Source organism: Arvicanthis niloticus, chromosome 11 (assembly GCF_011762505.2).
Source record: "Arvicanthis niloticus isolate mArvNil1 chromosome 11, mArvNil1.pat.X, whole genome shotgun sequence".
Taxonomy (NCBI): domain Eukaryota; kingdom Metazoa; phylum Chordata; class Mammalia; order Rodentia; family Muridae; genus Arvicanthis; species Arvicanthis niloticus.
The window spans coordinates 59772814-59795854 of NC_047668.1; the positions used below are offsets into that span (position 1 = coordinate 59772814).

At 40.5% G+C, this 23041-nt stretch overlaps 1 protein-coding gene across 2 annotated transcripts in view; it reads right to left on the bottom strand.

The window, feature by feature from the left end:
* The window catches only part of Babam2 (BRISC and BRCA1 A complex member 2), a 374321-nt gene that overhangs the window by 150221 nt on the left and 201059 nt on the right, over nt 1-23041 (bottom strand). For both annotated transcript variants that reach the window (XM_034514429.2, XM_034514431.2), the window contains exon 7: nt 16694-16803. In XM_034514429.2, coding sequence (XP_034370320.1) covers nt 16694-16803 — 110 coding nt within the window. The remainder of the gene's footprint in view (nt 1-16693; nt 16804-23041) is intronic.

The window sequence follows — 23041 nt, forward strand, 5'->3', positions numbered from 1 at the left end:
AAGACTGACGATCATAGACTGGTACTCCATGGGAGATGTTCCTGCCACTGCCCCATATTCTTTCCACTGTCCTCATGCAAAGGGAATCCTATACTGCTGATCCCACAGCCTGGCAGTGGCTACTGACATCCAGTGTGTAGGAGCCAAGGATGCAACTGTCTTTCAAGTAATAGAAGAGACAAGCCCTCCCCCCAAATAAAAACAGGGATTCAACCCAAACAGCCAACAGTACAGAGGCTGAGGTAGGCAGAAACTAAAGCACTGAGTATCAGTGACCAAATGCTCAGTGGCTCACAAAATACCATGTATTATACGTAGATTGGGGATTCTTCTAAACAGTACGGTAGTCATTATGATTCTGAATGTGGAACAGATTAGTTCCAATCTGATTTTTACTACTAACAAACTAATTTTACTTTTAAATTGTACTTTTTGTTCTTTGAAATATATTTTTGTTCTTCGATATATATCGATCATATCCACTCACCACATCTACCCCCGCCCCCACTGCATCCCACCTCCTCTCCCTACCAGCTCTTGTCTCTCTTTCTTTGTTCACAACAAATCCACTGTAATGTCACATTTAAAATGCCTAGATCCACCTTAGAAAACACTTAACCATTACCACTAAGGCGGAGGAGATCCCTTTGACCCCATGTCAACATTGCTAGAGTCTGACTGTGGAGATTTAAATAGTGCTGACCACCACTTACTTGCCAGGCCTAGCTCAAGGTTGCTGTCAGAACTGAACGGATTACTCGCCAAGCTCCACAACTTCTAGACCAACAACCGAAGCTGAAGAACTGCTTTGAGAAGTAGCATTTCTTAAAAGATTTCTAAATCTTTTAAACTCAACGTAAACTGTTCAAACTCACCAAGAGGACACTTAAAAGCATGAAACAGAAGAACTCATTAGTGTTATCTACTAGTGCAGCTCAGACACATATGCATGCAGACACATGCATGAAGACATGCACACACATATGTATTCCTATGCTCAAATATAGTTTTCATATTTAGCATTATTGTTTATTTACTGCCTTAATAAATTTTTAGTTCACAGTACAATACTGACTGCACTCCTCATGTATATTTTTGATTTTTAAATGTATTTCATTTAAGCAACTGCAAATTTATGCCCTCTAGTTTACTCCTTCCTCTTCCATGTCCTCCTTGGGTTTGGTAGTCACCATTCTACTCTCTTGAAATCTCTATTTTTATATGTTCATCCTTTAAAGAAAGATTCCACACAGACATGAGATTTCGAAGTAGCTTTCTTCTTGCGTTTGTCTTATGTGACTTAGCATAATAGTCTCTAGGTTTATCTATGTTGCAAAATGGCAGTACCTCTGCTCTTACAGCTCAATAATCTCTGACTCTCTGTGAGGAAGAGAGAGAGACTGGGAAGTGGGGAGACAGAAATGTCATAATTTTCTCATCTGTTCATCTGTGGACAACACCTAGGTGCGCAGACTGAAATAGTTGCCTTCAGAACCTGTGTTCCTTACACATCGACTTCTTCTTTTACAGAAGTCAGAGGGTGGCAAGACGCTCCGGCGGTAAAGATACTTCCCACCAAGCCTGACAACCCAGGGTTGATCCCCAAGACCATGGTGGAATGAGAGAACTGAGTCTTGTGAGCTTTACTCTGACTTCCCAGCTGTGCTATGGCACATACATGTGCACACAAGCCCACAAGCATGCACACACATAAAAAATTTAAAAAGCATTAGCAAAAATCAAATCAATAGTTTCTGGTAAATAACCCTAACAGAATGGAAGCAATGAAGGCTGGTCACCAAAATATCTAATATCTACATACAAATATTCTAAAAGGTTTTATTAAAGTCTATTAATAGAAAAATCTAAAACTTTAAATAAATTTGGTTTTGAGAGAAAATATTATACAATATATAACAAAGATTTCAAAATATCTTTCCTTAGTCTTAAAAGGTATTAAATGGTTGTGCTAAATTCTCACAATTAAAGTTAGGGAAAGGTTCTGGATCAGAAGAGAGAGCATAGCAGTGCTGTAAGCCTGTGGCCATAAATCCTTCCTCAGAGAAACTCGGCTGTGAAGTCTGCTCTAGGAGGAAAACCTGCCAACAAACAACCCAGTCTTACATCATACTTGTTACAGATTGGGTGGAGTGGGAGGAGGGGAAGGATTGAAAGGCAGGAGGGAAAATTCTTTGCATATGGGGAAGAGAGAGACTGTCTGGAATAAGTTTTCCATTGCTATAACTATCTCCAAGTTAATAGTATGGGTCAGCTTCAACCAGGAGATGCAGTTCCGAAGCTTTTCCAAAGATGTCCTCTATTTTGTTGAAATATCTGTAAAAGGATAATGTTCACAGACAGAGCCATTTACTCCCTCTTAGGGCCCTGTTCACTATATGTTGGTTCATCATGTGTCTTATTTTAAATCAAAGGCCTTCCATTCACTAAGTCATTAGTGTTGCTAGTAAAAGACAGTATGTCTGAATTTTAATAAGGGCAAAAACTCCAATATAATCATTAGCTCTTTATTATGGGAATCAAAATCAGACATACCTGGATCAAATTACACGCTCTCTAATAAAAGCCACACAGTAAATCTGACAACAATGATGCTACCTTTCTCTCAAGTACTCCACTTTATATACACTTACATAGTGGGAGCCTTAGTCACTCCCCACTTAGCAAACAGTTGTAATCAGGAGCCAGGGCACTACTTAGGTACTAAATAATCACCCTGTGAAAATATGCCGAGCATGATATAGTCAATTTACTTTTTAGGGATAAGACAGGCAACTTTAAAACCCAGCTGATATATTTCTAGGTCTGCACCCACATTCTATTCTAAAAACTAAGTAGATGATACTTTCTTTTTCACTGTGAACACAAGAACACACTGGAGAGAGAAAACACTGATGCCTCTGAGGGCCAAGTGCCAGGAAAGGAGAAGAGATGGGAGCCGTTCAGCTTCATGGAAGTCAGAGGCAAAGCACAACTCCCAAGGGGCAACCTTGCTCCCTTAAGCTCTTCTTCCCATGTATGGCGTGAACTATATTAGGTGTTTATGTAGAGCGGGAGGCGGAAGAGTGACAGACCTCCGCATGAATCTGTCATCCCACTATGAGACAAAGCAACAGGCAAAAGAACTTCCTAGCATAGTAATTATGTTAGCTATTTTGAAGGAAGTTAAAATGTACTTTTACTTAAGCAAATAGTAATACATTTGAATAAAGGATTCTTGGAGAAATGATCACTCATTATATACCCTTTACAACAAATGTTCCAAGCTTAGCTATTTCATGACACTATGGGGGCCAAAGAATTGACAAAGGAGCTTTACTACTGTGTTGCACGCTGATTACTATGTAAAGACTGACCAAACGTGGCATGAACACTAAATAAATGTAACACATGCTTATGCTTGTTGTTGTAGCAGATATTATCATCTACAATTTAAATATTTTAGGTTTTTAAAATTTTATATTTTCAAGTTTAATTTTATTTATTTTATATCTTGACTTCAGTTTCCTCTCCTTCCTCTCAGGCTCTCCTCCCCACCCGATCTGCCACCCCCATCCCCTCCTCCTCTGTTTAAAGAGTTGGCCTCAATGGATATCAACCAGCCCTGGCATATCAAGTTGTAGTAAGACTAGAAAGGCTAGACAAGGAAATCTATTAGGTTGCCTTCAGAAAAGTGTCCCAAAGACTGGCAATTCAGTCAGACAGCCCCTGCTCCCACTATTAAGAGTCCTATAAGAAGACCAAACTACACAACTGTATCATATGTGCGGAGGGCCTAGGTCAGTCTCATGCAGGCTCCCTGGTTGGCAGTTCAGTTTCTGTGAGCTCCTATGGGCTCAGGTTAGTTGATTCTGGGGGGTTTTCTTTCTTTCTTTCTTTCTTTCTTTCTTTCTTTCTTTCTTTCTTTCTTTCTTAGATTCATTTATGCATTTGCTTGTCTATCTATCTATCTATCTATCTATCTATCTATCTATCTATCTATCTATGTATGTGCATTGGTGTTTTGCCTGTGTGTATCTGTATGACAGTGTCAGACCCCTGGAACTGGAGTCACAGACAATTGAACCTGGGTCCTCTGGAAGAGTAGCCAGTGCTCTTAGCCACTGAATCATCTCTCCAGCTCCTGTCACCTAGAATTTAAACACTTCAGGAGTGTTTATTTTATGTGTACGAGTGTTTAGTCTACATCTATGGATGATGATCATGCCTGGTGCCTGTGGAAGTCAGAAGTGGGTGTTAGTGCCCTGGAGTTGGTGTCATAGATGATTTTGAGAAGTCATCATGTAGGTACTGGGAACCAAACCAGGGTCTCTTCTTCCAGCCTCTTGTCACCTAAAATCTATATGGTAAAGCCCTTACCCCAGTAGGATAATATCAGAAGAATGGATACTTTGGAAGGTAAACAGTTTAGGTAAGGTCATAAGAGTACTGTGATGGGTTGAGTGTTTTTTATAGGAAAATGAAGACATGCAAGCACTTCTCTTTGTCATGTGATGAAGTAGTCACTAGGTAGTCTTTTGCCAGTTAAGAAGAGGAGTCATAGCCAGACACCAAATCTTTCCTTCTTTCTTTTTTAATGTAATTCTCTCTGTAGCCCAGGCTGGCCTCAAATTCATGGTCCTCCTATGTCAGTCTGAATGCTAGAGTATTACAGGGTTGTGTCATACATTTAGCTTTTAGACCCCAAATTTTGATACCTTAATACCAAAAACTAAGACTTGAGATTCTGATCTTTGACATTATAGCAACAATGACCATGAGAAAATAAATTTCTATTATCTAAGACAGCTTGTTCATTATATTTTATTCTGGCAATATAAGCTAAGACAGTGTGAATACATGTATACATATTCACATAAGTAGCTTACATGTATCATATATACACATGAGAGCATCCACATGTACCCAGCATATATACAGTGGAGATCTATATCTATTACCTCTAAAAACATTTTATTAATCACAACAGTATGAAATACACAACACATATATACAAATATCTATATTTATATATTTTATATATTTATATGTATATTTATATATACCTTTGTGTATATATATGTAGTATGTATATTTCATACCATTGTGATTAATAAAATGTTTTTAAAGATAACAAGAGAGCTGAACATGAAGGTTCATGGCTCCTATAATTTCAGCACTTGGAAGACAGCTAAGAGGACTGAGAAATCAAGATCATCCTGAGCTATATGGTGGCATCCTAACACAAAAAGAAAAAAGAAAAAGGAGGAAGAAGAGAAGGAAGAAGGAAGAGGAGAAGGAGGAAGAGGAGGAGGAGGAGAAGGAAGGAGGAGGAGGAGAAAAGGAGGAGAAAAGGAGAAGGAAGGAGAAGAAGAAGGAGAAGGAGGAGAGAAGGAGGAGGAGGAGGAAGAGGAGGAGGAGGAGGAGGAGGAGGAGGAGGAAAAGCATTATAAATTCCTAACTTATTAATATAAAATTTAAAATTCTTTTGCTTCTAGGAGTCTGCAGTGCACTCTTTGTAGTTTATAATTATATGGGTTTTGGTTTTGAAAAACAGAATTGTCTATCTACCACACTGTGTCAAAGGGCGATTCTGTCACCTTGCAATGCTCTGTCTAGCTGTCCCTCTCTACCCTTACACTGAGAAAGGGCTGGCAAACCTGTGCACAGTGTTGAGGACACCTGCTTCATACTTTGAGCCACCCATTTTACACAGTGTGTTCTACTCCTAGCATGTATTTGACACAAAAGACTCAAGGGGATGAGTAATTGAAACAAGACAGGAGCCACCAAAGGTCTGGTGGATTCCTGATGAATACCGCATGAAGAAAGCATGCTCGTACCTGGTAATGGGCTGGATATAAATGGGGCAGAGCTGGACATGGCTGGGTAGTGATTGCATAAGAGGAAAATTAATGAGCTCTGCCATGACCTAAGAAAGTGATGAGATCAGGCCCGTGTTTTAAAGGACCACTCTGTCAAGAGTGGCAAGTAGCCTGAAAATGCTAAAAAGCCCATCCTCAGTCCAATGAGAAGAGAGTGGTCGGCAATGATGGTTTAATCCAGAGGCACAAGAGATGGAGATCAGGAAAGTCTGAGTAGCTACACGACTAGAGCAGCACTTGACTGTCAGTCGGCAGATCCACAGCCAGTCATCCAGTCCATGCGGGAAGACTGACAAACCACACAAATACATCTAGTGACTCAGCAACTATGTAGCTCAGAGCCCTTCTGCTAAAGACACTTTCTGGGTGCAGGGGGAGTCTTTTAAAGCAATATAGCCCTTTCCCGCTCAAGTTAAGGGAAGTCCTTCGGAATACCTACCCCTGGTCTGACTATCTCTGGTTCAGATGTTCCCAGAGGGCTACAAGTAGGATAGACACTGAAACTTCTCAGAAAAGATGATGTAGCAGGTCCTACCCTGACATATTTAGGAAAAAGGCTCAACAGGTACAGAAGAGAAAGTGACAGATGGAGTCCTGCTTTAGGAAGCGAAATGTGGCAAAACGTTAGCACCAAGGAGGCCTGATGGAGCTAGGGCTGGTGCCAAAGAGATGGTGGAAAGACCATGACAGGACAGCAAGGAAGCAAAACCAACCAGCAATCAGGTGTGTAGACAGAAAAACAACCACAAGAGGAAGGTCAAGAATGGCTGGGTCACCAGAAGGATAGTAAGCCATTAATAAAAGTGAACACAGAAAGGAGCACACCAGGGGAAAGTGGGGATGGGCAGCATTAGATGCTAATTTCACTTAAAACAACTAACTTGTTAAGTTATTATTCATATGTCGTTTTATATTTTATTAGCATACATTAATTGCACAATATAATGGGGTTTTGTTGTGACATTTCCATACATGCGTATAATATACTTTGATCATATTCACCTCCCCACAATTTGCATGCTAATGAGGCACATGAATTGGCTACAGGAGAGCCTGTTATTCTCAAAGCTATACTTAAACCTTGTGTTTCTATTTATTTTTCTAGAGTAAAGCCTGGGGTCCACATCAGTCCTCAAAGAGATCTGTGGCGATGTGTTCTCCCTTTAAGCAGTGTAACTCTGTACAGATTAATCTTCAGTGCTCTAGAGTCTGGGTGCAGACTTCTTTCATTGAGACAGTTTGAGGGGCATTCTACTGCTCCCAACTAAGAGCTGGCACTTGCCACCAGCTCAGGAACATTTTAGGACATTTCCTCTTCCACACTCTAACTTCTCTGCTCCTACCTAAAAACTGCCCAGTGTGTTTGTTAACTATCATTATATATCTTAGACTTTATGTTGAGAAGTTTTTTTTCCTATTTGTGAATAAATATAAATGAACAGCAACTATATCAAACAGAAATGACTGATGTTTACAACCTTGCTAGTGAAGAATAATGTTAAATTGAAAATCACATATTTCTCATCTTCCCTGCAAGAAAAACACTGGCTCAAATCTGTGAGACGCTCCACAGCAAATGGGAGACTGACTCTTTTGGATGAAGATGTGGTGTGTCTTCCAGCTTAGGTTAGTCATTACACAGCAGAGAGGACACGGGCACCGAAGAGAGATCAGGCACAGAAGTGTCTGAGGGCAGAAAATTAACCCAAGGCTTAATGTACCGAGGGAGTCTGAGTTATCACAGATGTGTGCACAACTTACTTGTAAAGTCATAATTTCTGCCTAAAGTAAGCCCAAACAAAACCACTGAGCTAGCACTAACTTCCGAGGCTGAGGAGGTGGAAGCTGTACATGAGAAGGTTGCCAAACACATGACATTTGGGGGCTGATTGATCTTCCCGCATCTAAGTCTGTTTGCAATGTTGCATAGCAAAGGCGAGCTCTGATGTGCTCAGAGGCACAGGCTAGACAACGGGCCAAACTCACTAATGAAAACTAGCTGAACTTTTCAGAATTCCATTCTAAGTCACGAAGAATCCATCTGGCCCCACTCCCAGGCCAGTAAAAGGAACATCTTAAGTCCCTAGAGGCTAAGACAGCTCTTTCCACCAAAAGCAAATACACATCTCCCTTGACAGCTGGTTGTCGTAGCTCACACTGGACTGTGTATTTATCAAAGGAGCAAAACTTCTTCAGGAGCACAGTATTTATTATAGGGTGATTTGAGTGACTCACATAAACTCAAAGGTGAGGATGACTTAAGTCCCGTTTACTATGCTGCACCCGAAGCCCCAAATTACCTCTAGTGATGTGGGGCTTCCTCTTTTGAGATGGTCAGCAGAAGATTTTTTTTTTCCAAAGACAAGAATGATTTTTGTAATCAATCTGTGCTTAGATGCACATTTTCAAAGTTACACATTTGAAAAGGGACTCAAGGTGGTCACACCCACTATTCCAACATTTGAGAGGTGGAGAAAGTAGAGGATCAAGGGTTCGGAGCCATCCTTGGCTACACAGTGAGTTCAAGGCAGAACATCTAAAATGATATGTTCCATCAGCCAGATAGTAAAAATCAATGGGACATTTGAGAAAAATCACAATATAGTGAATTTTCTTATCAAATTAAAACTTTTATTTTATCTGATTTATCTGAATCTAACATTCTTACCTATAATTTCAAATAGCATTACTTTAATTTTCAGGTCCCTATGCCCTTTTCATAGGCATGAGTCAAATTTTAATGTACTCCAGCTTCTGGATTACAACCTATTCCTATGTCCTAAAAGACCATGTCTGTCGCCAGGTACAGTAGGGAAAAAAGGCCAAAGAGGCCATAATGGGAAGAGGTAAGAAACTCTAAGCTTAAAGTTCATGAGACCAAAACCATGTTCATCACCTGCAGAGTTCAGGTGAGACAGCACTCTTACAAAGTAAAGTTCAACCTCCCAGGAGCATGGCCAAGCAACTACCAAGGAACCTAGCTCCTTGCTACAAGGTACAGGAAGAAGAACTGAGCTACAACCATGGAGACCATATGCCTCCATCATCAACTTCTACACTTCTGGAAAGTTAATTAGTAGGGAGTGGGGTTAGGGTAGGACCAGCTTGGCAGAAATGGGCTTTGTCTTCCCCAGCCCTCAAGTAACAGGGACTTCATTGTTTAATAAAACATAATGCCAAAAGAGTCAGGAACACAGAAGGAAAAGGTGCAGTCCCAGTAGATGGCATGTGGTGGGCAGTAAAGAAAGCTCCACCAAGGAGATGACTACCAAGAAGACCTAAAAAGATGGGCAGGTCATTTGTAAACCCTGCAGGAGAGGGGACCAAATGTAATGCTCTGGAACAAGGACTAGTCCGAGCAAAGGTACAGATGTGGAAAAAACACAAAGTCTGTTGAAAAATGTCAGTGTGTGTGTGTGTGTGTGTGTGTGTGTGTGTGTGTGATGTCCAGATGGGGGTAGAAAGATGAGCACAAAGTCATTGAGAACTGCTTGAATGCCAGACTGCTAGCTGGACTGCAAGAGACATGTTTGAGCAAGGACATTATGTGCATGGAAGGCAGACAGAGCCAGTTCTGTGCCAAACAGAAATAAATTGAAAGCTAAAGCTAGGAGTTAGGTGGAAGTCAGAGCAGGAGTCAAGAGTCCACCAAGGGGCGTGACAGCGGAAGGACACAACAGATAACAGTGGGAATGACAAGGAATGAAAGGCACTGTAGAGAGTGGCTCCTGGCATTAGACCACTGACTGGTTGATGAGGGGAGATAGGGTGGTAGATGCCTGTGCGATGTGGCACTTAAGCACCCAAGAGAACCAGAGGAACAAAAAGTGAAACAGGAAGGAAGGCTGCCTCATTCAAGATGACAAGCTTGGTTTTGGACATTTTGCTAAACTTAGAGATTTGAATTGGTGATGAAAATGGAATACTGGCATGAATGTCCATCAAATGCCTAGAAAGCAGGTTTTTTTTTTAAGCTATGGAAAAAGTTAATATTAGAAATAAAGGCCAAAGAGTCATTCACAAAGAAGCCCAGGAAAATGATCTGAGGGCTAGGAAGAGACTGGGGAGATGGCTCAGCAGTTAAGAGCACTGGCTGCTCCTGCAGAGGACCTGGGTTTGGTTCCCAGCACCCATGTTAGGCCTCACAACTGTCTGTAACTCCAATTCCAGAAGATCTGACCTCCTCTTCTGGCATCTGAAGGCACTGAATACATATAGTGCACAGACATACAATGAGGAAAAAAAAAAACTCATACATGACAAATAAAAATAAACAAGAATCTCCAAAAATATTAAAAGGGAAAAAATGACTAGGGGGTTGATGAGACAGTTTAGCCACAGAGGTGCTTACACACAGGCCTAATAACCTGACTTTGATCCTCAGACCCGATAAGGTAGCAGGAGATAGATGCCCTACTCCCTAGAATTGTCCTCTGACTTGCACGTGTATGCCATGGTATGCACATACCTGGAGTAACACACATATAAAAGCACTAAAAATAAAAACCAAAAGTTTAAATGATCAAGTGATAGAAGCATGAGAACACAACTTCCACAATTTAATGAGCTGACAAAATGAAACAGACACTGTAGGAAACCAGGAAGGGTCTGAGAATACCAGGTCACAAGGGAGGGAAAGCTCCATAGAGAACACATGCCAGGAACACCATTATGTGCATCATATGGTAGAGGAAAATGAATAGCAACTTGAGCATCTGAAAGTACTCGACACATTTACTGTCACTGTGTTGCTTATTTAATTTCTAGAGAAGCCATATGACATTAGAAAAGCTAGGCCTTCAGGAACTTCCAGTGTTCCCTTTATCAAGCTGGATGGAAATGCAATCTCCTCTGAGCTCTTACAGTATTAATACATTTTCCAAGTTATTTCTACAACTCGACAAGCACTAACTTGCGTTGGCCATGAGCTCAGCACTACAAAAGGCCCTTTTCTTTTGTCTCACTGGAATAGGTACAATTAAAACTGAGCCGTGTACCTTTTTCAGAAGAAGAAAGGGAGCCCCCAAATCACTTGGGCCATGCTTGTCACCCAATAACTGGAGAAGAGGGCTTCTAGTGCCAAGTCTCACTGTGTGTTCTTCAGTAACCACAAGTTGCAACTTGTAGTTGTTTTTATGCCTCTTAATGTACTGTAAGCAAACTAGGGCACAGGGCTGTCACATTTGTCTTGACAGCCTCTGGCACACCAGCAAAGGGCCCTGCACTTGGTCACTTCTTGCAGGGCTGCTTCTGCTGGAGAAGGACCACATGCCTGTGAGCCACACAGGCCTCACTATGTAGACATTTATGAGCTGGTAAGCTCTGTGTACTTATTTCCAAGGCGGACTGTAACTTAACAACAAAAAGTTCTAAAAACAAATTCTGTACTTGTGAAAGATGCCACCTGGTCTGCCTCAGGGGCTGAAGTCCTCTTTTTATGCACTGAGTGAGACCAGCACTGGGAGTGACGAAGCTGGTTTTCTTCAAAGCACTCCTATACACTGGCTGGAGCCAAGAAAAGGGCCCACGCCTTGCCAAGACGAGCACTGTGCTGCCTGGGACGCCCATTTCACCTTTTACTTCACTGCGGGAATGGCCCACAGTCTGGGACCGAGGGGAAGGTACAGCACGTTCGTGCCAGCTCTGATGGTGTAACCTTAGCACTCGCAGCTTTCCTGCCAGGAAAAAGGAGGCAACTGGTTCAGAAACGATTTTCCCTTTTTCTAATATGCAACCAAAATCTAATATTTTGCATTTCTGGCTGCTAGCTAATCTGCCTCCTTGCTGTCCTCACACTCGGCCTTCGTATTGCTAACTCACACCGGCTTCATTCTTTCAATCAGCAGAACCTTAGGTCTAAGTCAGAGGACTGGTTTTTATTCCTTGGGAAACAAATGTATAGTACATAAAATCTGTTTATTTCACAAATGTCCCTCATGCATGAAGAACACAAAGTTCTTTTCAGAAGTGTTTATTCTGCAAGCTATATACATGCACAGTGGGGGTCTTGAGGACAATAAGCATCTCAGCACCATGAGGACATGCAAGCCATGTGCGACAGGGCTGTCACAGCACCAGGAAGACTTCAGAACACCATAAATCACAATGTACTTGGGAGTTTTTGACCAATGGATTTGACAGATGTTCCTTTTCATTGGGATTGTCTAATTTGGGGACATTTGGTACTCATATCATTAGAATCTTTAGAGTGTAACAAATTGATCCTTTTTCCTTTATGTGATGACAACACCCTAAGTAGTATTGTTCTATTTCTGGGACTAGTTAATATCCTTGCCTACTGCACAGACAAGCTGAGGCAGAGTGGTAATAGCCAGACAAGCCTGAAATTTCCTTTTGCCCATGTACTGAGAGGTGGAGAAGCCAGACTTCTTTTGACCATTTAAAAATAATGTGTAGCAGGCTCTTGGTCTCCTGGAGCTTCTGCCTATGTGAGATCCTGCATGGGGCTTGGGACTCCTCAGAGAGTAATACCATAGCAGAAACTGAAAGGAATTCTCGGCTAAGGCAACAGCCAGGCAAGGCTAGCTGGGGATGCTTTTCCCACGAATCCACCAAGAACCCTTCGTGTCTGAATGTATAAGCCATGAGACAGCTGAGAGCTGGCTAAGTAACACAGAATAAAGGTAGCAAATGAAAGCTTAACACAACGGCCTCGATACTACCAATCCCCTTCACTCACTTCCGAAAACCTATCCCATGGCCACCGCCTTCCTGAAATGTCACCACTCCTCTTCTATGCTCTAATCTGCAAGGATTAGCTAACAATACAACAGTCCTCTACACCCATGAGGAACATGCTCCAGGACTCTCAGTAGATGCTGAAGCTACAGATGCGAACAGTGCTGAGCTGCAAACACACTGGGTTTTGAGATATGTATATTAACTACTACAAAGTTTAATTCATAAATATGAAGTGTGACATTAACAATAGCCACAACAAAACAAAACAATAGCAACTTCTATAGTCTGAAGTGCAAAAGGAAACAAACACAGGGTTTTCCTCCACAATTTCATGAAAACAAGATTTGCTTACTGTAGAAAGGAGTGGCTCCAATGTTTGGCTTCCTCATCTTTTTCTTATTAAGTTGAAAACTTGGTTTACTTTTCTCTTTTCCTTTCCTTTCCTTTCCTTTCCTTTCTTTTCTTTTCTCTTGAGACTGAGTCTCCCTGTGTACTCCTGAATGGCCTTAGATGTACAGAGATCCTCTTCCTGCCTCTTCCTCCCAAGTGCTGGGATTTAAACACATGTGCCACCATGGCTTGGCACTGTGCTCAGCCATCATGCCCAGCCCATAAGTTGAAAACTTTCACCTTTCCACTTTAAGTAAAATCACTTAAAGCAAGTTAGAGCTTCTTGTTGGCAGGTCTGACCTACCAGCATCACTATTCTGGGCCATTACTAAGTAAGATAGGGTTCCCTGAACCACTGTGATAGAATGACGGCCAGTCTGATAATCAGGACATTATTAATGACTAACAGGTGGGGAACATGTACATACAGCATGGAGAGCTGAACAAACAGTTGACTCCTACCCTAGGCAGGAAGGAGTAGGACCATACAAGAGTTTATAAGGTTCTTAGGATAGTGTGCAAATTAAAACATGAATTGTTTATTTCTAAGCTTTTGTGTTTAATATTCTGAGACTTCAGTGGATTGTGGGTGAATGAGATCCCCAGAACATGCAACCAGGCTAAGGGCTTAGGGAACTATTGCATTCAATCTAGCAAATGAGGAAACCCACACAGCCATACCTCAAGTTTACCTTCTCCATTTTAACCCTTCTCTAAAATCTTCTTTTAAAGTTCTATTTGAAGATATAGTAATGTTTGGTTGTTTACGTTTGTATTAGAAATATAGTTACATCGGGAGAATTTGTATCAACCAAGAAAAATTTTAAAGCTTTCAGTATAGCCATTCCAAATTGGGGGTTCAAATTACATATGAACTTATAAAACTGTCAAAATCAGGCCTTTGTTGTGTAAGGCACTATGGAAATGGTACACTTATTCATCACTCTGAAGAATGTGCAGCTCAGCAAAGGATTAGAGAAATGTACATCACATAAAAGTATATGATATGAGGACAAACTACTGACACAGGGAGGGTAGACTGTGCTCAGAGGCAGCGTGGGTAGGGAAGGCATGTGCACAAAGCCACAGAGCATGTACACAAAGACATAGAACATATGCATTCACCAGGAGGGGAGAGGACTACACAGGGCACTGTGCACAAAGCCAGGCTTTAGTCAGCAAAGGCACAGGAGGAAAAGAGTAGTGAACGGAGAAGGCTGAGCTGCAAAGACAGACTCAGTGAGGGAAAGAGACAAGTGTAGGAAGGACAGAAGGCACGCTGAGAACTGGGGTGCTGTTTGTTTATTTGTTAGGGTTTTGATTGTTTCAGACACGGTTTCTATGTGGAGCACTGGCTGTCCTAGAACTTTCTCTGTAGACATGGCTAGCCTCAAACTCACAGAGATCACGTGCCTCTGCCTCCTGAGTGTGGGGACTAAAGAACATGTGCCACCACAATTGATCTGAGAGTGGTGTTTTAGAAATAGAAAAAGTGACTTAAAACATAGCTATCAATTGTCTCACCACATCTTAGATTATTAGAATAAAGATATTTATTTGCAAGCTTTCTTGCAAAGTAGGCACAGTCACTTCAGAGAAATAATGTGGCTTCAGTTCAGAATAAAAGTCTTTCTGTATAGACTTAGTGGCACAGGGCTGCAATCCCAGCAGCTTGGGAGGCTGAAGGGGGAGGAATCCCAAGTTTGGGGCCCGCTTGGGCTAAATGATAAGAACAGCCAGGGAAGTGTAATGAGATGCGATTTCTAACTGACAGTAACCTCTGGGCTGAAGGCACAGCCCAGCAGCAGAACTTACACTGTATGCTTGAGGCCCTGTGCTCCATCCTGTTATCACAGGATACTCTGCTGAGAGATCAATTGCTTGTTTACAGTTAACTAACATGCTCATTTCTCAGACATCTTGGGATGTTTTTCTCTACCTTTATCATCACCCAAACAGCTGAACTTAGCTCACTGAGCTCACACTGAGTGTCCAGAACTAGTGTGAACTCCCGTCATACCCAGTCAGTTCACTGAGTTCACACTGAGTGTCCAGAACTAGTATACACTCCCATCATACCCAGCCTTTTTATTTTTCTCCAGCTTGACTCTTCCCTGTCAATTACCCATCTCTCATTCATTGCCATGAACTCTAGCAGCAAAAACAACTACTCTAATAGCTACTGTTGGGTGAGGGCTGCCCCCAGTGCCAGGCTCTACACTTAATGCTCTGTGAACAGTACTTAATATAACTCTAAGAATAGCATTACTAAATAGGTACCAGTATGTCCATTTTATAAAAACATAAGACTCGAGGTGTGTGAACTTCACTGGCCCACGTTAGGGGCCAGAGGCTGGGTGTATGCATCTCGCCTCACTCCAGAGCCTCTTGTCTTTTAGACCACACTGTTGCCACCAGCTTATGACCTATTATTAACATGGGTCAGTATTTTAAGTTAAAATTTCATGTGCTGGGCAGAGCAAAATACAGTACTTGCTACTGTAAATTGCCACTCCAGCTGTTATCGAAGATATATAAATTAGTGAGAGAATGCCTGTACATTACTGATTTTCGCAATCTCCCACATTTGGGTATAAGCAGCTGCATCATAGCAATTTGTAGGATGGGGTGTCCATGACTCATAACTAAGAGCAACTGGGGTCAGAGAGCATCAAAATGGCCCAGTATATTAATGTCAGATGGCAACCATATCTACTCTCAGACAGAATCTGCCAAGCCTGACTAAAGGCCTTACCAAGAACTTTAACAATGCATTTTTAGTCAAAACCTGTAAAAATTTCTGTTGATGAAAAATTGTCAGAAGGTCCCAACCAAATCTGCTTATAATCCCTTTTCAATGAGCCTTGGCTCCCTTTGAAGTTGAATAAGCTGCGAAAGCAGTTAACCGGCAATGAACACACTGTGAAGCGAGTCTATAAAGCGCACTTCTAATGAGAACAGTGACTTGGTTGGAACACAAGGATGATAGAACATTGTTTTGACTATGTGACTGGACACTGCATAAAACCAGCGAGAGCTACAGAAACACAGAAAGAACTCAATCACTATTGTTCTAACAATCTACTTTTAACACTACCTTGATCACTTTCTGATTAACTTTTTGCTTAATATCTTAAAGAAACTGGTTATATTTTCACAAATAGCTTGACAGTTTTGAATATATGTTATGCCAGGTTTCAACTACTGCTTGCTTGGGGACACCCAAGAGAGTAAACTTTGGACTTGGTATACTCTACAACTCCTTCAAGGACTCACAGGCACAATACAGAGAGCAGAAATTGCATGAATAGATTCACTGAAAGATTACACTTGCAAATACTCTCTGTATGCACTGACCCATCAAAACTTTCAACCCAAGTCGAGAGAGATCACTTAGCAGTTTAAGAACATTGGCTGCTCTTGCAGAGGCCCTGGTCCAGATCACAGTACCCATATGATACAGCTTAAAACTGCCTGTAATTCCAGTTCCAGGGGACTGATGCCTTCTTCTGGCCTTTGTTGGTACATGCATGCAAATGGTATACGTATACTCCAGTGTGTGCACTCACATATACACAAGAGAAAAAAAGTTTAAAAAAATTCCTCAATATACAAAATTTTAAGAAAAGAAAAAAATAAGAGTTCATGTAAACGGAAGAGACAAATGTCTTACTAAGTAGACATATCTGGCTCATGATATCAAAGACAGTGACACTTACTGCTCAATTCGAGGTGACAAGTACAACTTGGGGTACACCTGGGTGGCTTCAGTATCCTCAAAACTGACAGAAAGGAGGGCTACATCTTCTCCGGGATCTTCATTTACATCCTTAGAAAAGAAGTGAAAAAATCACAATATGAGTAGTTGTTTTCTGAATGCTTTTATTTTTTTAAGATAGGTCCTATTACGTAGCCCAGGTTAACTTCAAACTCAAAAGCTTCCTACCCAGGCCTCCCAAATGCCAAGATTATGAGCATGTATCATCACGCCCTGCTTACTGTAGAGTCATATCAGTGATGAGCTCGCACAGCCTACTGGCATGGAACCATGGTTTGGAGTCATCTTCATTCAACCAAATGGCTCCGCACACCTTTGCCTCACTCCTCAAGGGTGGTGCCTCCCAAACTTCTTGACCAAAGAGCCTACCATAGTAAGGCACAAAACCTCAACTACTTCACTTTCCCCCATATCCCTTGTGCAGCAGGGGAGTGAATGTGATGGTAACAAATAAGACGGAATCATAGTTACCACAGTTCAGTAAACATATTGCTACAATCATAATTTATGTCCTAAACCATAGCAAAAATATGGGCCCAATAATTCCAGTATACCAATCTTTATAGTATGCTTGAGTTATTTAAATAGAAGAAATTCCTAGTAAATATACTCCAATGAAGTATAAAGTATGCCACTACATAAATAAACAGAGGCTGGGTGGGGGCAGTGCACATCTACTTTAGCAAAGTGATTACAGATGATTTACTTGGGAACTTGAACACATACCTATCATATATATCCAATTATGAGAGTATTTTAGAGTAAACTCCCCATTAATCTAAGAATGATAATTACTGATCAATCCACCAGGGGAAGCCTTGAGGTTCACTGAATTGGTAAGTACTGACATCAGACCCACAACGAAAATTTAAAACTAATTCAAGAAAGTATTGATGATGCATGGATGAAGTGTACTGAATCAAAAGTGGGAAATTTTAACTATGTTTATTGCCAAGTACCAAGCTGTCTGCCAGAGTTCTGAATAAAATGCTGAATCAGAGCAACTCTAAAGCGTATTGACTATAATCTGTAGACACATTTCAGTAACTCCTAGTAACCTGGCGATGGCTCCAAGTCAAGTACAAAAACCTAAAATACTCTAACGAGATACTGTTCTCCTGTAGGGAACAGTAAAGGCAGGCCTGTATTTCTGAACCAGTTTACTGGTCCTGGGGGATGGAGTGGGGGCTCAGCCACACAAGAAAGGGGTCTCAGCCTAAGCTTGAACTGTGCATGAGCACTGACCTTCAGAATCCTTCATCTGTTGAAATCCCACTCCTTTTCTTGCATCTTGGGAAGTGGTCAACACACAGACTGCTTAGCTTAGACATTTTCAATATCTTTGATTTCTTATTGTGCTATTAAGATGTGTCTGTGTGTCATGTATCCACAGGGTCAAGGACCATCGAGTGTCCCCTATCTTTTGAGAATAAAAATTAAGAAGCACCAAGAAGTGAGTTAGGTAGGAACACATAGCTTCTACTTGCTGCAGCCATCCCGATGGCTAAGCCTTCCCTGCCTGGGCCTTGGCCCCATGTCCTACATCTACCTGTTACAGTTTGCTCACCAGCCTATATGAGCACAATGAACTCATTGGAGTGTCTTGGGCAGGCATGGATGAAATGAGGGGCTACATGGAGAAGCACATCAACCACAGAAAGCCTGGAAACACCAAAAAATGATCAATACTCATGTCTCATTTCTGCTTCACTAAAGACTTGTTCAAAGCTGTTCAAAGGCCCATTCCTCTGCTTCCAAGGTCAGAATGGGGGCTATACAAAAATCACTGCAAATTCCAAATTCCAAATCTGAGTGAACAAGACCAGACCAAGATGACAATGGTGAAATATAATGAGAACCATCTCCCTTCCTTGTCTCTGCCTCTCAGAGCATTACTGCCTCTCAGACCTTACTGTCCTACACCAGGTACAGCAGGAGCTCCAACATAAGCAGCAAGCCTCCACACCTCCCACTGTGTTCAAACACAGAGATGTAAGGAGCTGAAGAGTGTGTGGCTCTCAGCATCTGTGATCACAGTCCTCTAGGGCACATACAGTGTGTAAGAACTAGAAGAACTATTGTCTTAAGGGGTCCAGACCTTTCTGCTGAGCCCCATGGCCTGCTCTATAAAGTACAGATAAGGGAGGAAGAGGAGAACTCTATGAAATAGGCTCAGGGAAACTAGCTGAGGGAGCCACAAACATTGACAAAGGGAAAAGTTTCTGAACAACAATAACTAAAATTGAATTCAAAGCCCAATGCAAAACATACCCAAGATATTTCAAACAGAGCTGGTCCACAAGGCATCCTGTGATCTCCAATCTCTTGGTCTGAGCAAGCAGTGTGCATACCTTGTGCTATGCATGCTATCACAGCATACATAACAAGAAACATGTCTGGAAGCACCTAGACTCAGACTTGAGGCACTGTCATAAACTGTGGTGCTTTTATACAGATATAATGATTTAATTACAGAAAACAAAGACTATATTTCTACAACAGTCCTCAGCAAGTAACAAATCAGTGTATCTTGAGGTTTTACTATGTTAGAATCTTTGATTTTAAGAATTGTTAAATTGCTGGCTTCAGTTTCAATTAAGAAAATAAACACCTCAATGAATTCTGGTTTGGGATGAGGACAGAATTTTCAACAGTTTCTGAACTGGTCCTAAAGTCAGACTATGTTTCTGCCATTCTGTACCTTGTATTATATACAAAGAAGCATCCTTAACACAGAAAGTGACCGAATCAAAATGTCCATCAAATCAAATATTCACATGACTTAATTTTTTATGTAAACATAAACAATCTCACCATTTTACCATTATGCAAATTTGATTTTAGAAAATGGTAAAATTATGTCTACCAAAACCTTTCTTTGAATATATTTTCTTAAGACATTTATCAACAAATACTTGATGTTTATTAACAAATATATTTTATACCTTTATAAACAGGGTTGTATAAAAAGTGACCAGGTAAAAAAGGTCCACGAATGGAGAGTTTAAAAAGCCCTGCCACGTGGCTGCTCAGTGCCACTCCTTTCCAGGAGCCTTCCTAATGCAGCAGGACCTTGTCTGTCTGTCTGTCTGTCTGTCTGTCTGTCTTCTTACTTGCTCTTTAACAACTCTTGACAGGGACAATCACTTGCCTTCAAATACTCTTCTCTTTTTTCCCTTCTGTTTTAACTCTAAAACCCATTGCTCTGATTTTCTGTGTCAGGGTTTGGCCCTACACTTTCATCTTTTTCTTTTTCACTTCTTAAGTGGTCTTTTTTGTTTGGTTGGTTTTACCTTACAAAAATTAGGTTTCTTTTCTTTATCACCCAACCATTCATTCATTCTCTTGATCTTCAATTCTAGTCCATTGACCTACCTATCTGTCTCTGTACCAATACCATGTGGTTGTTTGTTTGTTTGTTTGTTTGTTTTAATCACTATTGCTTTGTAGTACAGCTTGAGGCAACTGGCAAGGGGAAGGATTGGTAGGTGGGGGGAAACACTGTCTTGGAGGTAATGGAGAGGAGGAGTGGGATAAGGAACTGTGGAAGGGGGACTGGGAGGAGAGGAGCAAAGACTGGAATGTAAGTTAATAAAATAATAAAAATAAAAAGTAAAGTAAAAAATAAACCCCAACCATGCAGAAATTTATTTTAAAATTGGTTCTTCTACTCTCATCTTAACACTTATTTTTCAATGTAATCAAGACTACAGTGTTACCTCAGTCAGCTTTCCCTGTACTCATAAACATATATAAGCATATAGGTACATAAATTTACACACACACACACACACACACACACACACACACACACACAGGCACACAGGTACTCAGGTGCGTACCTCTCTATCCTCCTAGTTTGTTTTCCCTATGGGATCATATTACACACATTACTCTACTAACTGATGCTTCATGGCTACAGACTACTCCCAGCATGGATGTATCTTTTATTTAACCATTGCCCTAGCAAAAGATCTCCATGTTGCTTGCAATTCTTAGCCACTTCATAATGCTTTGATATGTATATAATTCTATATCTTCAGTAGTGCACTATTTCTTAATAGGTAACTAAAACTAAGCTTAAAAGTCATGAATACCTTATATTTCAGTAGAATTTAATGGATTTCTTTTAACTGAACAATTTTCAGAAATGCACATTTGAGCGAACACATATTTGTAATGCTGTGAACGAGTCTGTTTCTTTTCTTGTGAGTAACTTGCTAACAGGGTTCTCATCCACTCACTCTTTCTAATGGAATATTGGCAGGTTGATATCTGGAAACAATATCGTGATTTAGATACAGCACTGAATCAACTTTTCACTTATTTCTTGGACATTCACATTTCCTCTGTATACCTGGTCAAATCCACTGCTGATTTCTCTTTAGAGTACTCAGATCATGTTTGCTGGCTAATAATTCTATTATCTATCACCTACAATATGTGTTACATTTTCTCTCATCCTAGCTTTGGACATTTATTTTGAGGTTCTTCTAACATCAAGACAATGTGTGATTTACATGGTCAACATTTAGATCTGATAATCTGTAGAAAAAGTACACAAGACAGTGGTCCAGTTATTTCTAATTTATCTTCTGAACTATTGCAATGTTTTATTCCTCTTGGTGAGACACTTGAATTTTCCCTGAATTGGTTTTTGACTCCTAATAGATAGCTAGGTTTAGTTTAGGGTGTTTAAATAAGCCCAAAGAGTTCCAAAAATACAAATCCACACAGTGCTGTTTCCAGTTTCTGCAACTCTAACAGGCTTGTACATGTGTTCCCTCCCATCTGGGAAATTAGAAAAGAGGCTCTTGTGCCATGGTTCTTAGAAGCTAGCATTACAGATGATTATTCTAACCACTAATGGCAGCATGTGGAAAACAGGGGATGGTTAAAACCTAGTAAGGGACGTTTTAAAATGTACAAGTATACATTTTCAGGGCTTTCTATCTGCGCCATTTGAAACTGCCACAGGCTAAAATAGAAGGAAAAGACGCCAAATCTGCTAAAGCTACAGAATGTTGCCTTCTTCCTCCCCAAAACTGTGTCAGGCACTTACATGTGCACAGCGACGTAATAATAGCTATGGTATTCTGCTGAGACCCAACAGTGATTCTGGCTCACCCTTTGACTGTAACAGAAAAGGGTTCCTGATATTTATGATGAATGTTCACAATAGGTTCTTGAGAGTCTGAACACTTTTGCATCTCCGTTATGGAACATATCACATATACAGCGAATTGGTTGAAAAAACAGAAACTATTAATGCAGGGATAACTAAACAAGGAAATGAGAGAAATTAACCACTGCACTGGCTTTTCTAATCTGGAAACTCCTCAAGTTTCAGGTATATTGGATAAAACTGACAAAACTAAACAAAGTACCTTCAACTAGAAAGATCTTCAGTGTTCATCTCTTGAGTAACTTAAACTATAGTCACGTATATTTTAATAAAGAAAACTCATATTTGAAAAATGGTACCAGGCAAGGCTACATCTCATATAATAAGTCAACATTTTGTTTTAGGTCATGCATGATTATTCTTGATTGAAGCCCTTTGCAAGTATCAAAAGACTATAGAAAAAATGACAATTAACCCTGGAAATGAAAGTAAATACAAGTATAATTTATCATTATGTGTCTCTCCTTTGATATGCTAATCGCTTTAAGACAGAAGCCATTAAACAAGTCCATATATGTTGAGATCATTAGTGTCAATATAGGTACAAACTACCAATTAACTAATTGCTGACAGACATTAGCTGAACCAAAATGTTATTAACTATGATCACATGGGAGGTCTATTAAAAAAAAGCCACTGTATTTCTCAATTCAGAAGAGCTTACAACAAATCTATAAGCTTTACTAGCAGGACCAGTCTGTGGGCATAAGAGACTATAATGAAGCTATTTACAGTATGTCAAAACTCTGGTTTGGTCCCATCTGAATTATATTTGAAGTGCTACTAACCTAGACTGACCATGATTCCTAAGGTGACCATAAAATAAGGCCCAAGTATTATTTATACAAAGACTTTGAGTTTTCTACAAACTAAAGAAAACTAAACATTTCTAAAACAAGTCTTACTCAGAGATACCCTGACAGGTTTGTATGTCAGATGCTCCAATAATTATTGTAGATTCAGTACCTCAGTTTATATTATTTAGATTTTTTTTAATTAGTTTTTTTCCATGTAGGAGAGATTAAGATTCTCTTATAAACAAATAAATTATATCAGATGTTACAAATGTTGCAGAGAAAGGTGAAAGCAAAGTAAGGGGAAGAG